The sequence below is a fragment of the Cylas formicarius genome, unplaced genomic scaffold, assembly GCF_029955315.1.
Source record: "Cylas formicarius isolate icCylForm1 unplaced genomic scaffold, icCylForm1.1 PGA_scaffold_7__23_contigs__length_41026272, whole genome shotgun sequence".
In the NCBI taxonomy this organism is placed as follows: domain Eukaryota; kingdom Metazoa; phylum Arthropoda; class Insecta; order Coleoptera; family Brentidae; genus Cylas; species Cylas formicarius.
Window position 1 is genome coordinate 28,247,408 of NW_026844352.1, and position 16,444 is coordinate 28,263,851.

At 38.2% G+C, this 16,444-nt stretch overlaps 1 protein-coding gene across 2 annotated transcripts; it reads left to right on the top strand.

Moving 5' to 3' along the window:
• The first annotated feature begins 955 nt into the window (after window positions 1-955).
• LOC132705485 (lipase member J-like) lies at window positions 956-10,240 on the top strand. Of its 2 annotated transcripts, none has more exons than XM_060676086.1 (7): window positions 956-1,157; window positions 1,733-1,913; window positions 1,992-2,106; window positions 3,286-3,535; window positions 8,841-8,996; window positions 9,053-9,280; window positions 10,040-10,240. In XM_060676086.1, the coding sequence occupies exons 1-7, from the start codon at window positions 990-992 to the stop codon at window positions 10,232-10,234; spliced, it is 1,293 nt and encodes a 430-aa protein (XP_060532069.1). In that variant the 5' UTR covers window positions 956-989; the 3' UTR covers window positions 10,235-10,240. The 2 variants fall into 2 exon arrangements, with proteins under 2 accessions (XP_060532069.1, XP_060532070.1); XM_060676087.1 differs by lacking the exons at window positions 8,841-8,996; window positions 9,053-9,280; window positions 10,040-10,240 and adding exons at window positions 5,424-5,579; window positions 5,659-5,886; window positions 5,967-6,194.
• Window positions 10,241-16,444: the final 6,204 nt, after the last annotated feature.

Here is a 16,444-nt window from a genome sequence, read left to right on the forward strand (position 1 = left end):
TGTCTCTTCGAAAAATAAAACTGGGATTACCAGAAAAACCCTAGTGTCAATTATTCTTCGTAATATTAGAAAAAATAAATATACAAGCATCCTGATTTCATCACAAGTGCGTCGTCAAATTGTCATAATTGCTTTTAATTTTACTGGGGCGGTGGGTTGGGTTCTGGTTGGACAGAATATTACCTTTCTTGGGACTTACATCGGGAAATTTATCTTTCAAGCTAAATTTTTGGCCTTAAAAGCCAACGTAACTAAACTATTTCATCCCCGTATACGAATAAGGAGTTTTCAAGTGTCTTCCAAATTTGAATTATTTTTGTTCCAACCCGTATAAACGCACATTTGTGTATTATAGTGTGAACTTGTCTTCATAAAACTATGGCATGATACTTTAGTAAACTATTAACTAAAATTTAAATTAAATGTTTATGAACAAATTATTAAATGTTTTATGAACAAAAAGTAGGGAAATTAAGAAATTTCCTCAGCAATTAGTGGTGGTGCTTGCCTGGAAATGCAGAATTATCAGGCGTGGTGACAATTGTGTCATAAGGTCAAACTAACCACCAAGTCTGAATATCTATAACGATAAAGTCAAAAATGTGTCAAAAACGCTTATCAACGCAAAGTTTTGCGGTATAAGAGACAAAACAAAAGAACATTACCCGTTTGTGAATTATTAATCACTGGTTATTTATCAAACAAATAATTTTTTTGGTCAATTGTACTTTTCCTTTGGTGCATATGCAATCGACAAACTAGGGCAGCCTGTAATTTTTTTTAAGTGTTTGACCGAAAGTTTATTAAATTGTCGGTTTGCCAAAAGGCTTCAGATATGTTTCCTTTCTCTCGCCCCGCCTTTTAGTTTTATCGCCGTGACACAATAATTACTATTTGGCGCCCAATTACTTTAATGCGTATATGAATTAGATAATTCGAAAAAATATTTAAATGTTCATATTGCTCACAATTATTTGTTGTAAATATATATGTATTCACTTTTAACGATGCGTTGGGAACTTAAGTATGTCGTGTTCTTAATATTCGCCCTTGCAGTAGAGGTGAAGGGTTCGATAAAAGTATGCAAAAAATACAGCGATTTTTACATTTCCGGGAGTAAAGATTGCTGGAGGAATAACTACGATGTTCTGGATGTGGTAAGCATATTATATTTCCAACATTTTTTGGAAAATTTACAATGTGGAGAAGGAGAACAAGTATTGTGTGCAATACGTTTGAAACCACTGTAGAGTAGTAGTAGTGTAGTAGAGTTGATAAACTGTTGTCCTGGTTCGCTTCTAAAGGCCGTCGTCGAGTATTATCCAATGTAATAGACTAGGTAAATTTTATTTGCATTTAATAAAATTCATTTACAAAGATATGTGGACATATGTAGCATGAATAAGTTTTACGTACCCGTCGTCTAATCCCAGAAAGGTATTGTGATTCTAGCTAATTTACCAACGTAGTTTACATAGTGAAAATAGCTTTTGTTTTCAAAAAAAGTGTATGGTATCCTAATTTGTAGGAAAATATTGGATGTATTGGATGTGATGTATTACGAATGTATATCAAATTTGAAAAAAAAATTCTTTATATATTAGACTCTCAAATATATACTTTAATCATATGTACCTATGTATACATTTGTACGTACTATTTTAGTCGCATATACCTAATATGAACTGGCGCCTGAGCCTATATTAAACTCAAAAATAATTCGGCATTTTAGTCAGGAATAGCTAGAACGTGGGGATTTAAGACGGAAAATTACTCCCTAATCTTGGACGATGGTTATATTATTACGGTATTTAGAGTTTACAACGAAATTACGCAAAACACGCCAATAGTGTTGGGACATGGGTCATTAACCAATCCACTCAGTTGGGTGTTCGCCGGAAACAACTCTCTACGTAAGTTCAGGAGTTTTATCACTCCCTGAATTTTTAGCTATTCCAAATGCGATTTCTTTATTTTTACTCGACCTATAGCATATGTCTTGGGGAACAGGGGATACGACGTGTGGATGGTTAGCTTTCGAGGTACTGCTTATAGTAAAGGACACGTGTCTCTTTCACCAACAGATCACAAGTATTGGCAGTTCACGTGAGTACTCCATACCGTATTCGACTTAGCATTTTGCCCAAGAGCCTAAGCAAATTAGTCGTATAAAGCAACGAATAGAAGAAAAAAATCATAGTTTTGAAATTTTGGTACCGGTAAAACCAAATAGAACCGAAGATTTAATACCCTGTCGGCGGAAGCTTCATTCCTTTACGCCCAAAACACTATCTCAAAGATATGATCTCACAACTCTTTTCGGTGTGTACTTTGAGCTTGTGTCCACACCCTTTCACACAACCCTGTGGTTTTCTCTGTACGCTCGTTTTCCTAGCGAAATATGACTGTTTAATCATCTTCCTCTGCAAAATCGTTGACCTCGACACCTCTGCGCGTAGTAATTGGAACACAATGCTGTGAAGAGCATTCACATAACTGCATTGCTTTCCGCATAGACTTTTTCAGCCGCAGCGATCCAATTTAGTCAAGTCATCCATCGCGACAGCAAACAATACTATGAAGATTAACGACGACTGTGTGATCTAAGTTGACACTGCAAAGAACAATCAGTTAACAAACAAAAGCTAATGAGAAAAAGAAAAAATCCTCTTTATACGCTGTGTTTGATGTAAGAAATTACAGACTATAAACATAATAAATACAAGAGAAGGTTTGCAAGAGGTGCAAAGTAGATGATAATATAGCAATAATTTCTGGGCCTACATCCTACAACTGAACAACACAACTACAACTTTGAACCAACTGAACTCTAGCTCGAGATTTGTGTGGAAATAAGCTCAAAGTACATAAGGAAAGGTATAAAAAACTAACAATCGCTCATAAATATTTTATTTTATGTGGGCCTTGTAGACAAAAAATTACTCTTCAATTTCTGTTCATTTCTTGCTTATAGTAACTCTCGAGATAATCGCCGCGCTGGGCTAATTTTTCTCTTGCCGCTTCTCGCATTATCAAAATTTCAAAACCTTATAATTTTTTTCAGCTTTATTTTTTTTTCAGGTTTATTTTCTTGAATTAACTAATTTCTTAATTTTCGTATATCTTATTTATATACCTGTTTCCCTAGATTTAGTTGTTCCTTATATTATAAAAATCATATCAACCATTAATCCCAGTTATAAAAGCTTGGTTTTAATATTGTATATTCATTACTTTATCTTATTAATTTGGAATTTCTATAAAAACATTAAATATAAATTTCAGCTTCCACCAAATGGGAATATACGACGTAAAGTCAACCTTGGACCTGGTCCACAACACTACAAATAAAAAGGCTATTTATATAGGATACTCAATGGGGACTACCAACAGCTACGTCTATTGCTCTATGCTTCCGGACCATTGCAAGCAAAGGCTCTTGGGGGTGATTTCTTACGCACCCGTCGGTTATTTACTTGATGCCAAAGGCGTCTTGCCCATTTTGTGGCAGCCTTTTATTTGGCCCATAGTGAAGGTACGGTATGCATGTTGTGTAATATTATAATATTTTTTTCCCTACTGCCTAATTCTGCAAGGTTGTAGAGTAGGCAACTCTTGCCATCAGCTACTAATCTTGTGTAGTACGCAACTTCTACTTTTGGTTAGTTGGTATTGGTATTCATGTTTCTGCAGCAACTTCCGCTGAACTATCAGTAACAAGCTTATTTCTCACTGGAATAAACTACGGTTTTTAAGAAAGCTTGGTTTTCATGTGTCGTGAGGAAATTCTTTGAGGCTTCTTTTACCGAATTAGTTTTCGGGTGTAGGTCCAATATGGTAAAAGCGTTAAATATAGTTTGCTATCTAAAAGATTAAAATTATTACAGATAATATTTTGAAAACGACCTCCGGAAACAACGTTGCTGTAATGTTACTGGAGCGAGAAAATTGGAGCTGCAATAAACATTTTGTTTATTATTTTCACTAATTTAGATTAAAAAATCTAGAGCCTGGAAGGAATGGTTGCCGAAGCAGTCAGCAAAGCACGAATTCTTGAGTTAGAGTATATTTTTCTATATCATTCGCCGTTTAAAACCGTTTTGCATTTTAAATGATTTATTTTTTATTAATATTTTTGTAAAGCATTTATAATTTTGAAGAAACTATGTCGTGACGAAGAAACCTTTAGGAACAGTTGGTAATAAACATTTTATTTTTAATGCTAATTTTTGCTTATTCTCATATTAACCCCGGCACAAGCGGTGAGCAATAATGAATTCTTCTTCTCTAACCATAACTATATTTTTAAATTTGCATTTTTGAAAAGGGCGTATTTTCCTGAATATGACGTTATAAAATTTTAGTGGAGTTTCATAATAAAAAAATTATTAAATGAAAAATTGTTTTTACACATTTTTTTTCATACTATATTTCAATTTTTCCATAAATAAAACACTTTGTTGTGGCAATTTTTTGTCCAGCAACAAGATTTTTTCCGTTTACTTTTACTTGTTCGTCCTCTGGATTAAGCTGTGGTTAGTATCTAATCTTTACCATTTTTGCTTTTGATTTAAGAGATATACGTTACAATACATCAGAAAATTAACTGATTGATATTTACTGTCTACTTATATTTTAGCTAGTCCCTGGAATTTATAAGAATTTTGTGAAGGTTTTTTTGTAACATACTCAGTAGAAAGAACATCTAATTTCGTAAACCCCCATCACCCCATACATATTTCTCTAACCTAGGAATTGGAATTTACTTTCGCCATTCATCTGCAGATGGCAGCACAGTTTAAATTTTCACGTGCATACAGTGTGTCTCGAAAAGTGTGTCGAGTGTCAAATTGAGAGTAGAGTTTGGATTAGGAATTGAGCATTAGATTTAAGGTTTGAGCAATTTTGTAAGGTTTTGGGCACATTGAATAAGCAGACGAAAGCAAAACAATACGATGATTTACTAAATATACGCCCACACACGCAAATACATTTTCATTTCGTTTATGTTAATAAGAGACGAAACGAAACATGTAGGGCGACGATAGAAGATATTGTTATATATATTGTAAGAGATGTGATGGCGCCAATAGACCGATATGTCGTAAATATAATATACATAAACAGAATTTAATTTTCTCTATAATCATAGTACTGCCAGTTTTTTTGGATATCTCAGAAACTAGGTGAAATTATTGTCAATTAGAAATGGCTTTAGGCTTAACTTACCTAAAATTTACCCCATTTAACCGAATTCGTATTTCTTACTCAAGATTCCAATTGTCAATTTGAGACAACCTAATTTAAAACGAACATAATATTAAAAATATTTTCATGTGTATTATATTATTGCTCACCGTTCGTAACCAGTTTTGTACTGTCTATGTTTATATAATATAACGATGTCATATGTTATATTTTAGACTGTTACGTATACATTTTTCAACGGCGAATTTTTCAAACCGATACCGCCACTGAAGATCCTCTACAAAGTGCTGTCTCTCACACCTTTGGGAAATTATGCAGGCGTTTTTGCACTCAGTTTTCTATTTGGGTTTCACATATCTACCATCGACCCGGTAAGGAGTCCAACTTAACCAAAATATTAATTCATTTTCAAAAGATTGATAAAACGAAATTAAAAAGTAATCATTTTAGAGCTACACTCCAGTAGCTTTGAACAGATTCCAGGATACCGTTGGTATTGAGGTGTATACGCATTACTCTCAATGTTTCAACAATAAGAGTTTCAATCAGTTTAATTACGGAAAGAAAAAAAATATGCAACTGTATTCGCAAGAATACCCGCCAGCGTACCCACTCGAAAAAATTCCCGTTCCCATCACGATGTTCGTTGGCAAGTCCGATTTTTTGGGAACTATATCGGTAAAGTATTACAGGTTTTGGGTGTTGGCTTTAGAACCGCTAAGCAGTTCTCAATATTGTATTCAGCAAGCCCATTTTAGGCTTCCTCAAGCATGTACTCTTTGTTAGATTCTAAATCACAGTGCGCGTACCATATAATGGAAGATCACAGATGGTGTCATTACGATTTCGTAATTGCCAAACATTTACCGGATTTGCACAAACCTACGTTTGAAAAAATCCAACAGATGGGAAACGGTACATGTGGTTAAGACCTTTGGAATAGATGGATGTCAATAAAAACCTTGTGTGGTCTTTTGCCTTTTAAATTTTTGTATTTTTTAAGGTTGGAAAGGAAGGTTATAGTCGCAATTGTTCAAGCAGATCGCTTCCATACGTATGTACCAAGCTATTGGTTACACTAGTTGAACAGATAAGATCGAAGTGACTTCACGTGGATATTTTAAAAAACTTATTTCGGGACATTCATTTTATTCTTGTTGTGTGCTAGCGTACTGCAGCAATTGTAATGTCTCAAATGTGTCAATTTTGGGGCATAGGCTATAATATACTAGGCTACAAGTCCTACTGCCAATTTCTTATGACACTGACACTGAAACTTCTCTAGAAGATACAGGTTCTTAAAAAATCATACTCATACATATTTCGATAGTATTTCGTAAAATTAAATTACAATAATTATGAATTACTTCATTTTTAATTTTTCAAAGGCTACTGAAATACTGTTTACAAATTTTCGGAATTTCAAAATAAATAAGAACTAAAAGTTCTGATTTTCACGAAATTATGTATTTTGACAACGACACGGTGTTGTCGAAACAATTGTCATGTCGAAATATATAATTTCGCGAAAATCAGAACTTTTAGTTCTTATTTATTTTGATAAATGGATTTTCATCAAGTAAAAGCCACCTCAGTTCAATTTTTCCGAACTTCCCTTGCGTGGGTTATTTATAAATCAAACTTCCTGACGTTTCGCCAATCATCCTGTTGGTTTCTTCACAGCTAAACTGAAACTGGCTCGCATTTTATTCTGTGCCCGCTTATATATTGTTTGAGGCGGGATCATTGTCTCGGATGACTGATTCCCATATTGGTTGGTTGCTTATAGAATTGATATGCAAAAATCCTAGTTTTATCGAATAATATTTGATGTCCGGTTTCGCGATTGTGTTCGGCAACTGCTGATGAGTTTATTTGTCGTAATCTTAAGCCTCTTTCATGTTCTTTGAACCTAGTTGATTTTTCGTCCAGCCTCTCCGATGTATTCGTTGCCACGTATGAATGGAATCCTATAAACTTCTGGTATCTCAAATGGAATTTTGTCTTTGACGGATCGAAGATGTTGAAAGATTTTTGGACAAGTGGTAAATCTGGTTTTGACGTTATATTTCTTAAGAACCTTGGATATGTGGTCAGTCATGTTTTGAATGTAAGGAAGGACAACAGTGGCAAGTGTGGGGTTGCTTTCGGACTAATTGTCTTTTGAAGGTTAAAGTGTATTTTTGTGATGGAAAGCCTAATATCCCTAATATGGAAATTATAGGCGAGAAGAGCAGATGTAAGGTATCCGAGAATCTACAGAAATCTATAAGCAATCAAATAATCTTTACCGCGACTGTACGTCTTTACCTTTCACCTTTCTTCAATATGGGAATCAGTGATCAGAGATAATGTTCATGTTCCTTCTTCAGGTCCGCCCCCCTCTAACAATATATGAACGGGTACAGAGTAGGATGCGAGCCAGTTTAAGTTTGGTTCTGCAGAAGTCAACCGACGCAAAACGAATTCAGAAGATTTGTAAATAGTATATCATTTTTCACTATCAACTTTAATATAACCGTTGAATGAAATACTTCAGGAGGTATATAAGAAAAATAAAAAAGTGATACTAATAATGAACAAATAATAACATTAAATAAGTTCGTGTGAACTCGTCTAGAAAAGCGGATTTTGAATTAGATAAAAAACTGACAAAGCTATAGTTGAACTTTAAATTTTTTAGTCAAAGTTTTAAAATGTGTCTGTTTATTTATAGATTGTTTTAAACGCATTAAAAAAATGTCAATTAAAGAATTTAGAAAAATTATTAGAAGTAAGTTTATATTTTAATGTTAATTGATAGCTTTAAAAATACAAATTGCTAGTTCCATGTTCCATCCACTACTAGGCATACTATACAAGGCAGTTAAAAAACTCTGGTAAAACAAATTTTTGATTGTCCCAGTATATGAGATAAACAAAAAATATTAATTTAATTAAAATATTGTTTTTGCGTTTACAAGGAGCACCCATACTATCACCCCTATGTGTTCAACATAAGGATTTACAGAATGGATACCCCAAAAAGGTGGAGGAACTGTTAATTTACAATTAAAATTGATGTTAACTAAAAATGGCAAAAATAAACATTTTACTTCAACACTGTTCTATATTCATTAGAAACCTCTTTTTGTAGTTTGTCTCTCTCATGGACTTTAAAACACGAAATAATATTTCATTAGTAATAGTTAAATATATTGACATAAATGAATATTTAAGCAGCAAACATATCGCAAATTCATAGTCTATTTTCACCATTACAGCGAAATTTTGTTTAACCAAATATGTATCTGTGTACTATTGAGATCGAGACATTTTTTTAAGTTATTTTTGCAGCCTACAGCAACTTCCGGGTCCCGAGCATACTTATCTTGGACACAGAGTATCGCAGGTATATTATTAAGATCTAGGGCGGAAACGACCAACAGCTACTATCTATTTATTGTCACTAAGTTCGTTGTTTTTTTTTGCAGGTCGACGACTTAGAAAAAATGCGGTTGCCACAGAAACATGATACACCAGTATGATCGTACCTTTGAATGTGCAATATTTTTAGTCCTACAGAATTATTCACAATAACCAAATATGACTTTTAGACAGACGGTCTTGTACTGTAGATTTATTTGTTTAAGGGATTAACGTACACATTTTTCGGCGGTGAATTTTTAAAAGTGACTCCCGCTTATCAGTTTCTCACTAAAATAGTCTCCGCATCGCCTTTAGCAAATTACGGGGTGGCATTCCTAGTAGGACTCTTCGAAGGTATCCATCTCAACACATTAGATCCAGTAAGACCTATTGCATCGCCTCGAAAATCATTTGGTGGTTTTGTTTGTTGTTTTAGAGCTACATTCCTGTTGTGATATATAGATGGTTGGACAGTATTGGAATCGAAGTTTACACCCATTTCGCTCAAGTCTGCGTGGGCAAGAATTTTAGTCAATTCGACTACGGAAAGCTAGGCAACATCGAACATTATGCTCAAGAATATCCACCTGCCTATCCCATCAGTGATATTTCGGTTCCTGTCGCCATGTTCGTTGGACGAAACGATTATCTTGCTACATTGACGGTAAATTCTTTGTGTTTATTTATCGATATACAAAATGCGCACAATAGTTTTCATTTATATACAGAGTGGTATCTTAAATTATACATGGTGAGTTTTTTTCGATGTTTACTGAAAGGATCTTGAAAGCTATTGCTATTGCATTGGTCAGCTTGCCCCGATGGACATTTCAGATTAAAAAAAAAATCCATAGCTCACTTACAATTTTATGAAAAACGAAATTTTATCATATCTTCTTTATTATTAAAAGCACAAAACCTTTTAGACAATTTTTGGCATCTAATTTTATTGTAGCATTCTTTCATTTGCTCATTTAAGGAAATCTGTATCTTTGGTAGTTTCTAATATCCCTTCACTAAATATCGAAAAAACTCATCTTGTATCGAAGCCGATTTGCCGTTTTTAAAATATCTTTAAACACAGTGTTAATTAATTTATAGCATTCGTTACAAATATTGAGTATGCTGGATGTGTAATTAAAAAAAATATATTAAAATTTCCTAATACAGTTTGTATTAGTTTTAATTATAAATATTAATTAAAATCAGAAAAAAATAAGTTTATTTTCTTGGGGAGGAGCTAAAAATTATGTAATTTACAGAGGGCAACACTGCGCGATTGAACAATTTTTAAGGCGATATAGCTTATATGCGCAACTAAGACTGCACAATTAGAAAAAGCTTTATTTGTCCATTATGAAGATATTAGTAACACTAGTATAAAAGAAAGTTTGTTCGATTATACAGATTTTTTCCATTCTAGTCTTCTTCGAAGTTTTACGATACGTTAAATTCAACGTCGCAGTGCGGTTACGCCATTTTAGAAGATTCGAAATGGAGTCATTACGATTTTGCCATTGCCAAAACATTGCCGATTTTACATCGACCAACATTCGACAGAATTAAAGACATGGAACAGGGAAAATGTAATGCGTCATTACTGATTTCTGAACAATGAAGTGGCTGAGCAAAACAGGTAGATTTATTGACATTATTCCTCCTATCTCCCATCCGGTTATTCCCAGAATTTGTCCCGTCGAAACTAATTTTTTACACTAATAATTTTTGCCAAAATATTATGGTCATAGTGAGTCGTACAACTTCTTCTAAAGGCTTTTATCCCATTGTGTGTGTGTTAATTGATCAAAGAACTAGTTTAATATTGTTCAGGTTCGTAAGTGAAATAGTCAAACACTTACACTACCTTTATTTAAACTAATAGAATATTCAAAACTGAATTACAACCCTATCACTATTAGACCACTTAACTCGCCCTTGATTTACGTACTAAGTTATGTTATTATCAGTGACCTGCCCTCCTCACACAGGGAGTCCCGAAATTAGACGTCAATTTTTTACCTACGCATTTTACTCTCTATATTGATTATAGTTTTCCAACTGCCATAGTTACTAAACTTTCTATTTTTATTTCAAAATTGATTTGAATTCAATTGACTAAAACTTTGCATTGGTTCATCTTCACGTGAGGGTAAAACGGGAACAGAATTACAGAAAACTTGTTGATTTATAGTAATTTTGACTTCTAAATTTGAAATACTGGCATTTTAGTTGATAATGTATTTGAAAATTTTATGACAAACCGTAAACGAAACTAAAATTTTTATAATCCCTGGTATGGAGTAAAATACGAGATGTTGACGTTTAATTTATTAACACTGGCACATGCAGGCTGAAGAATCCGTAAATTATCTAAGAAGAATGAAATCGAACGATCCATCATCAAATATTATTCCCCATGACGACTACAGAATAGGATTGAACCGGTTTTGTGAGTTTTTACTTATTAAGTTAAGGAAAAAGTAACCTTGGCAACGTTGCACCTCGGTTTACAAAAACATTGTTATACAAATATGATATCCTAATTTCTTTAAAGATGCGATCGCAGTTTGAGAGTTATGTGTAACCATATAGCTATTAGATAATATAGGGGTCGTTAACACCACAACACAAAAACTGTCAGTGGTCATGTTGATTGTTGAAAATGAAATTTGGAATAACAGATCTTATTTGGTTGAAGTAAGTTTTGCATCGGCATATTAAATATTAGCCATCCTTTTTTTCATTGCCTATCGAAGCTGGAACGATAAAATTCAACGCAAAACTAACAACAGTGTTATCAAATTGACCATTTTGTTATTTTAAATGGAATGCCCAATATATTTTTGTTGCAATGAATTTAGAAGTGTATTAGTGAAAGTTTACCAATTTTTTTTTTGAAAATTCTTTTATTAAACAACAAAAAAAAAGAAGTACAATAAGTAACAAAAAATTAATTGAGAATTCTTTAAACAGTGCGTAAAGCACTGGTCCCAAGAATACAGACAATCAATTTATAAAAAGAATAAATAGAAAAAATGGTAAGTATACAACCCATTACTTATCTTATTACTATTATACATTGTAGAGTACCTATATTTAATTTACATTCAAGTGAATTTTTAAAAATTTAATATATTTATTTATATTTCTTAAATTTTCTGGAAGCTTATTATAAATAAGTACATGCTGCGTAGACTACTGGATGGGAAAGTCGTTTATTAGTTCTGATATTATAATTGTAAATATCGTTAGAGATCTGGTGTTATACATATGAACGTCTTTATTAAATATAATCTTCATGTTAGACTTTTGTATTTTATTTATCACCTTATACATAAATTTACATTGTTCTTGCTTAAGCAATTTGTCTATTTCATAAATGTCCAATTCTCTATACAAATTTTCTGTATGCGTGCGACGGTCATAATTAAATAAAATTTTTAAGAATTTATATTGTAGAGTTTGTTTTTTTTTTAAATAAGTTCTACCACATATACTCTATATTGCAATTAGGTATCTCATATGTGATACAAAATAAGAATTGTAAATATTTATTTTAATACCGTAACTCAGATAATTTCGGCTTTTATATATGGCACTGACCATTGGGTAGATTTTATTTGATATAAAATTAATATGCTCAGCCCAATTTAAACTACCATCCATCAGTAGGCCTAAATATTTAATTCGTTTAACACGTTCTATATTTATATTCTTAATACTTAATCTTAGCCTCTGTATTACTGTTTTTTTGCTTGAACAACATCTATTTAGTTTTATCGATATTGATTTTTAATTTATTACCCAAAAGCCTGTGTCTATATTTTTTTAAATCAGAACGAATTATTTCTTGTAAATCATTCTCACTTTCACCACTATAAAGTAGCACTGTATCGTCTGCATATGTGTAATATGCAGACATATAACCAGTACAACAGTGGTACCAGGACCGAACCCTGAGGAAAGCCACATAAACTGGATTGCATTTCACTTTTAACATTGTTTATTTGAACATATTGTTTTCTATCCAATAAATAAGTTCTTATTAACCTGTAAATACTGTCTTTGAAACCCATATTATTTAATTTCGCAAACATCTATACTGACAACATCGAACGCTTTCTTAAGATCAATAACTACTGCAACTGAAACACACTTTGCATCTAGGTCCTTATGAATCCATCAAGGCAGATATATTTAGATATAAAAGAGAGCAATCTATTTTTAACAATAGTTTCTATTATTTTTGAGAAGGTGCTAATTAAACTTAATTATTTATTATTAATTTTTAATTTAATTTAATTTTTAATTCTTCGGGAAATTTACCAGAAGCAAGAATGTCACTGGTTAATTTTTTGATAATAGGTATTGGTATTGGTATTGGTATTAAAGGGGGGCGCCCTCGCGGGCGTCCAAGCACTTAGGCCACCAGATGGGCCCGTTGTGCCCCCAGGCCGCTCTAGAGGGCGTCCAGAATGCCGCCCCTCCTGTAGAAGGTCAGCAACTCCTTTAGCCCAATACCGTGCACTGAGTCCGGATCGATCAGGGCCGTTCCGAAGACTCCCAATCTTGCCCATGTCAAGGCAGGGCACTCGGTGAGCAGATGATACGGGGTCTCCTCCCCTTCCATGCACCACCTACATTCCGGGTCGTCTCCAATGCCTAGCAAGCAGAGATGCCTCCTAAGCCTGCAATGTCCTGTGTAGGCCCCTGTTAGTGCTCTACACTCCCTCCTGGTCAGTCTAAGCAGCTCCCTGGTCCGAGGAAGGGCGGGCCCATCCATCATAAGCCTCGCCTGCCTCATTCCCGGAGCAATTCTCCAGCCCTCCGCGGCCCGGTCTCTCGCCCAGGCTTCGAGAGCTCCCCGCCTCACATACGGGGCGATCCCCAAGCGGGGCTCTGGCCCTATATGCCTATGCGAGGAGCCCTCCCTGGCTAAGGCGTCCGCTGCCTCATTGCCCCGGACACCGGTGTGACCCGGAACCCAGACCAACGTGACCTTTCTCTCCTCAGCCACCCTCCTCAGTACCCCTTTGCACTCCTTTATCAACAAGGAGCGCGTACGCACTGACTTCAGCGCCATGAGTGCAGCCCTACTATCCGAGCAGAAGAAGACTCTCCTGCTTCCGTAGTTGAGCCGAAGCACCTCTCTGGCCGCCATCAATAAAGCGAAAATTTCCGCCTGAAACACAGTGCAGTACTGACCCAGAGGGACCGACAAGCTTGATCCCGTTGTCTCGCAGTACGCTCCAGCTCCGGCCAGATCTCCCATTCTGGACCCGTCCGTGTACCAGACAAGTCCATCCCAGGAGCCGACTCTGCCCTCTCTCCAATCTTCCCTTGATGGAAAGAGAAAGGTCAATTTATCAAAGAAGGTCATCTCGGGGATCATGACGTCACTCGGCATGCCCATGACCCCGCGATCCCCGCGACAGCCCTCTAAAATGTCGTACGGACCCCGATTGAAGGTTCCCTCCCTCCAGAGCCCGCAGCTCGCCAGCCTCACAGCTGTCCTGGCCGCCTCCATCTGCACCCGATCCGCCAGAGAGGGCAGCCCCACCAGAGCCTCCAGGGCCCTCGTGGGCGCCGTTCTCATGGCGCCCGTTATGCAGAGGCAAGCCAATCTCTGCAGTCTGTCAAGAACTAGCCTTGCTCCCGCTCTTTTGGTCCCCGGCCACCATGCCACTGCCCCATGCGTGAGCATAGGCACCACCATGGTACCGTAGATCCACTGCATGATCTTCGGCCCCAGGCCCCAAGTGCCCCCTACCGCTCTCCGGCACGCCCACAGAGCTCCAAAGGCCGACCTGGTCCTTGATCTTATATGTTCCTGGAAGGTCAACTTAGAGTCCAACCATACCCCCAAGTACTTGACACTTCCGCTTGCAGAAAGAGGCACCCCATCCATCGAAATGTTGAGGTTGCACTCCATCTTCCTTTTCCTAGTGAAGATGACCATCTCCACCTTGCTAGGATTGACAGCCAACTTGCTGTCCAGGCACCATTGTGAAAATCTTGCCAATGCCCCGTTCAGGAGCCCCTGCATCCTCCTCACGTCCGTCCCCTGCGTCATTATCACAAGGTCATCTGCATATGCCTGAGCATAGACCCCGTGTTCTTCCCTCAGAATATGCAATATCTCGTTCACCACCAGGCACCACAGGAACGGGGACAAGACCCCGCCCTGTGGACAACCCCGTGATGAACTGATGGAGACCTGCTCCCCACCCAGTCTTGCCTCGACCCTCCTGTCGGATAGCATGAAGCGGATCCACCTTACAATGGCCGTCCCCACTCCAGTACTCTCCACCGCCCTGCAGATCGAGTACAGCCCCTTCGATGTCAGCGAACACGCACACCGACAGCCGTCCCGAGCCCATACCCTCCTCCAACCTGGAAGTCAGATGGTGAAGAGCTGAGCCCACAGACCCGCCACTTCGGTACGCATGCTGAGCTGGCTCTAAAGGGGCCTCCAGCTCCACCCAGTCCCTCAGATACCGGTCCACCAGCCTCTCCAGAGTCTTCATAATGAAGCTGGTGAGGCAAACAGGCCGGTACGACTTCGGGTCTGTGTAGTCACTCTTCCCTACCTTGGGAATGAACACTACCCTGCTGTGTCTCCACAGCTCGGGCACGTACCCCCTCGCAATGGAGGCCCTGAACAGGTCCATCAGCGGGCTGGTCAGGAGACCTCCGTCCCTTTGCAGCAGAGCCGGAAATACTCCATCCCCGCCCGCCGACTTGAAGGGGCCAAAGCTGTCAATAGCCCACCTCAGCCTACTATGGGTAACCACCCTCCTTGCCGTGGCGTAGTCGCCTCCAAGACGACCCCCGGCTTCAATATTCCCCCCTGTGTCCGGATCAGCGGACCCTGGGAAGTGCGTGTTCAGCAACTGTTGTAGTGTGTCCGCTGGTCCCGCTGTGTAGCCACCCCCAGTCTTCCCGCAGGGTCACTTCTGAGTACCCTAAGGAGCCTAGCCGCGTCCGGGGTATTCATTACTCCGTCGCAGTAGCCCCTCCAGGCCCTCCTCTGTGATGCCCGTAGTTCTTTTTTGTACTGTCTGCGGACCTCCCTATAGAGATCCCAGTCCGCACCTTGGCTGCTGCTCCTCGCTGTATTGAACAGCCTCCGCACTTTCCTCCTGAGACGCTCCAGGGAAGAGCTCCACCAAGGAGTCCTTCCCGCCCTATGCTCCTCTGTCTCAGGGCAACTATTCTCGAACGCCCGCATCATAGCGGAGCTGACTCGGTCGGCGGCCTCGTCAATCTCCTCCATTGTGCGGTGTTTCCTTGGTAAGCCCCCTAGGCGCCAAGCAAGTTCCTCTCTATAGAGTTCCCAGTTTGTTGCCCGGGGGTTCCTAAATCTAACGGGTTCCCGAGCACCCATCTCCAACCCAAAGGTGATATATCTATGGTCCGACATAGAGTCTTCCCCACAGACACACCACCCAGTTATTTCCGGGAGCAGAGCCCTGGTTCAAAGTGTTAAATCTATGACCGAGCTCCGACCCGTCGTGAAAAACGTGGGTTCTACCCCTCTGTTGGCCACCTGCAGCCCTGCAGAGGCCATGAACTCCACGAGGTCTCCCCCCCTTCTATTCGTTGCCGCGCTGCCCCACAAAACGTGGTGAGCATTGCTGTCGCAGCCAATCAAAAGAGGAAGATTCGCCTCCTCGCAGTAGGAGACCAAGTCACTGATCTCCTGCGGAGGACAGCTGCGGTCGCCTGGAAAGTACGCAGAGGCGACCACTACCTCCCTCACGCCGTCCCGAGTGGGGGATCTGACCAGAATTGGAACCAGGTCCCTGGACGCCTTATCCCTTAGGAA

Coding starts and splice junctions, on each gene's coding strand:
- LOC132705485 (XM_060676086.1), top strand. CDS start 990: ATGTATTCACTTTTAACGATGCGTTGGGAACTTAAGTATGTCGTGTTC. Junction 2,107..3,285: donor CACAAGTATTGGCAGTTCAC/GTGAGTACTCCA, acceptor TATAAATTTCAG/CTTCCACCAAATGGGAATAT. Junction 9,281..10,039: donor ATTATCTTGCTACATTGACG/GTAAATTCTTTG, acceptor TTTCCATTCTAG/TCTTCTTCGAAGTTTTACGA.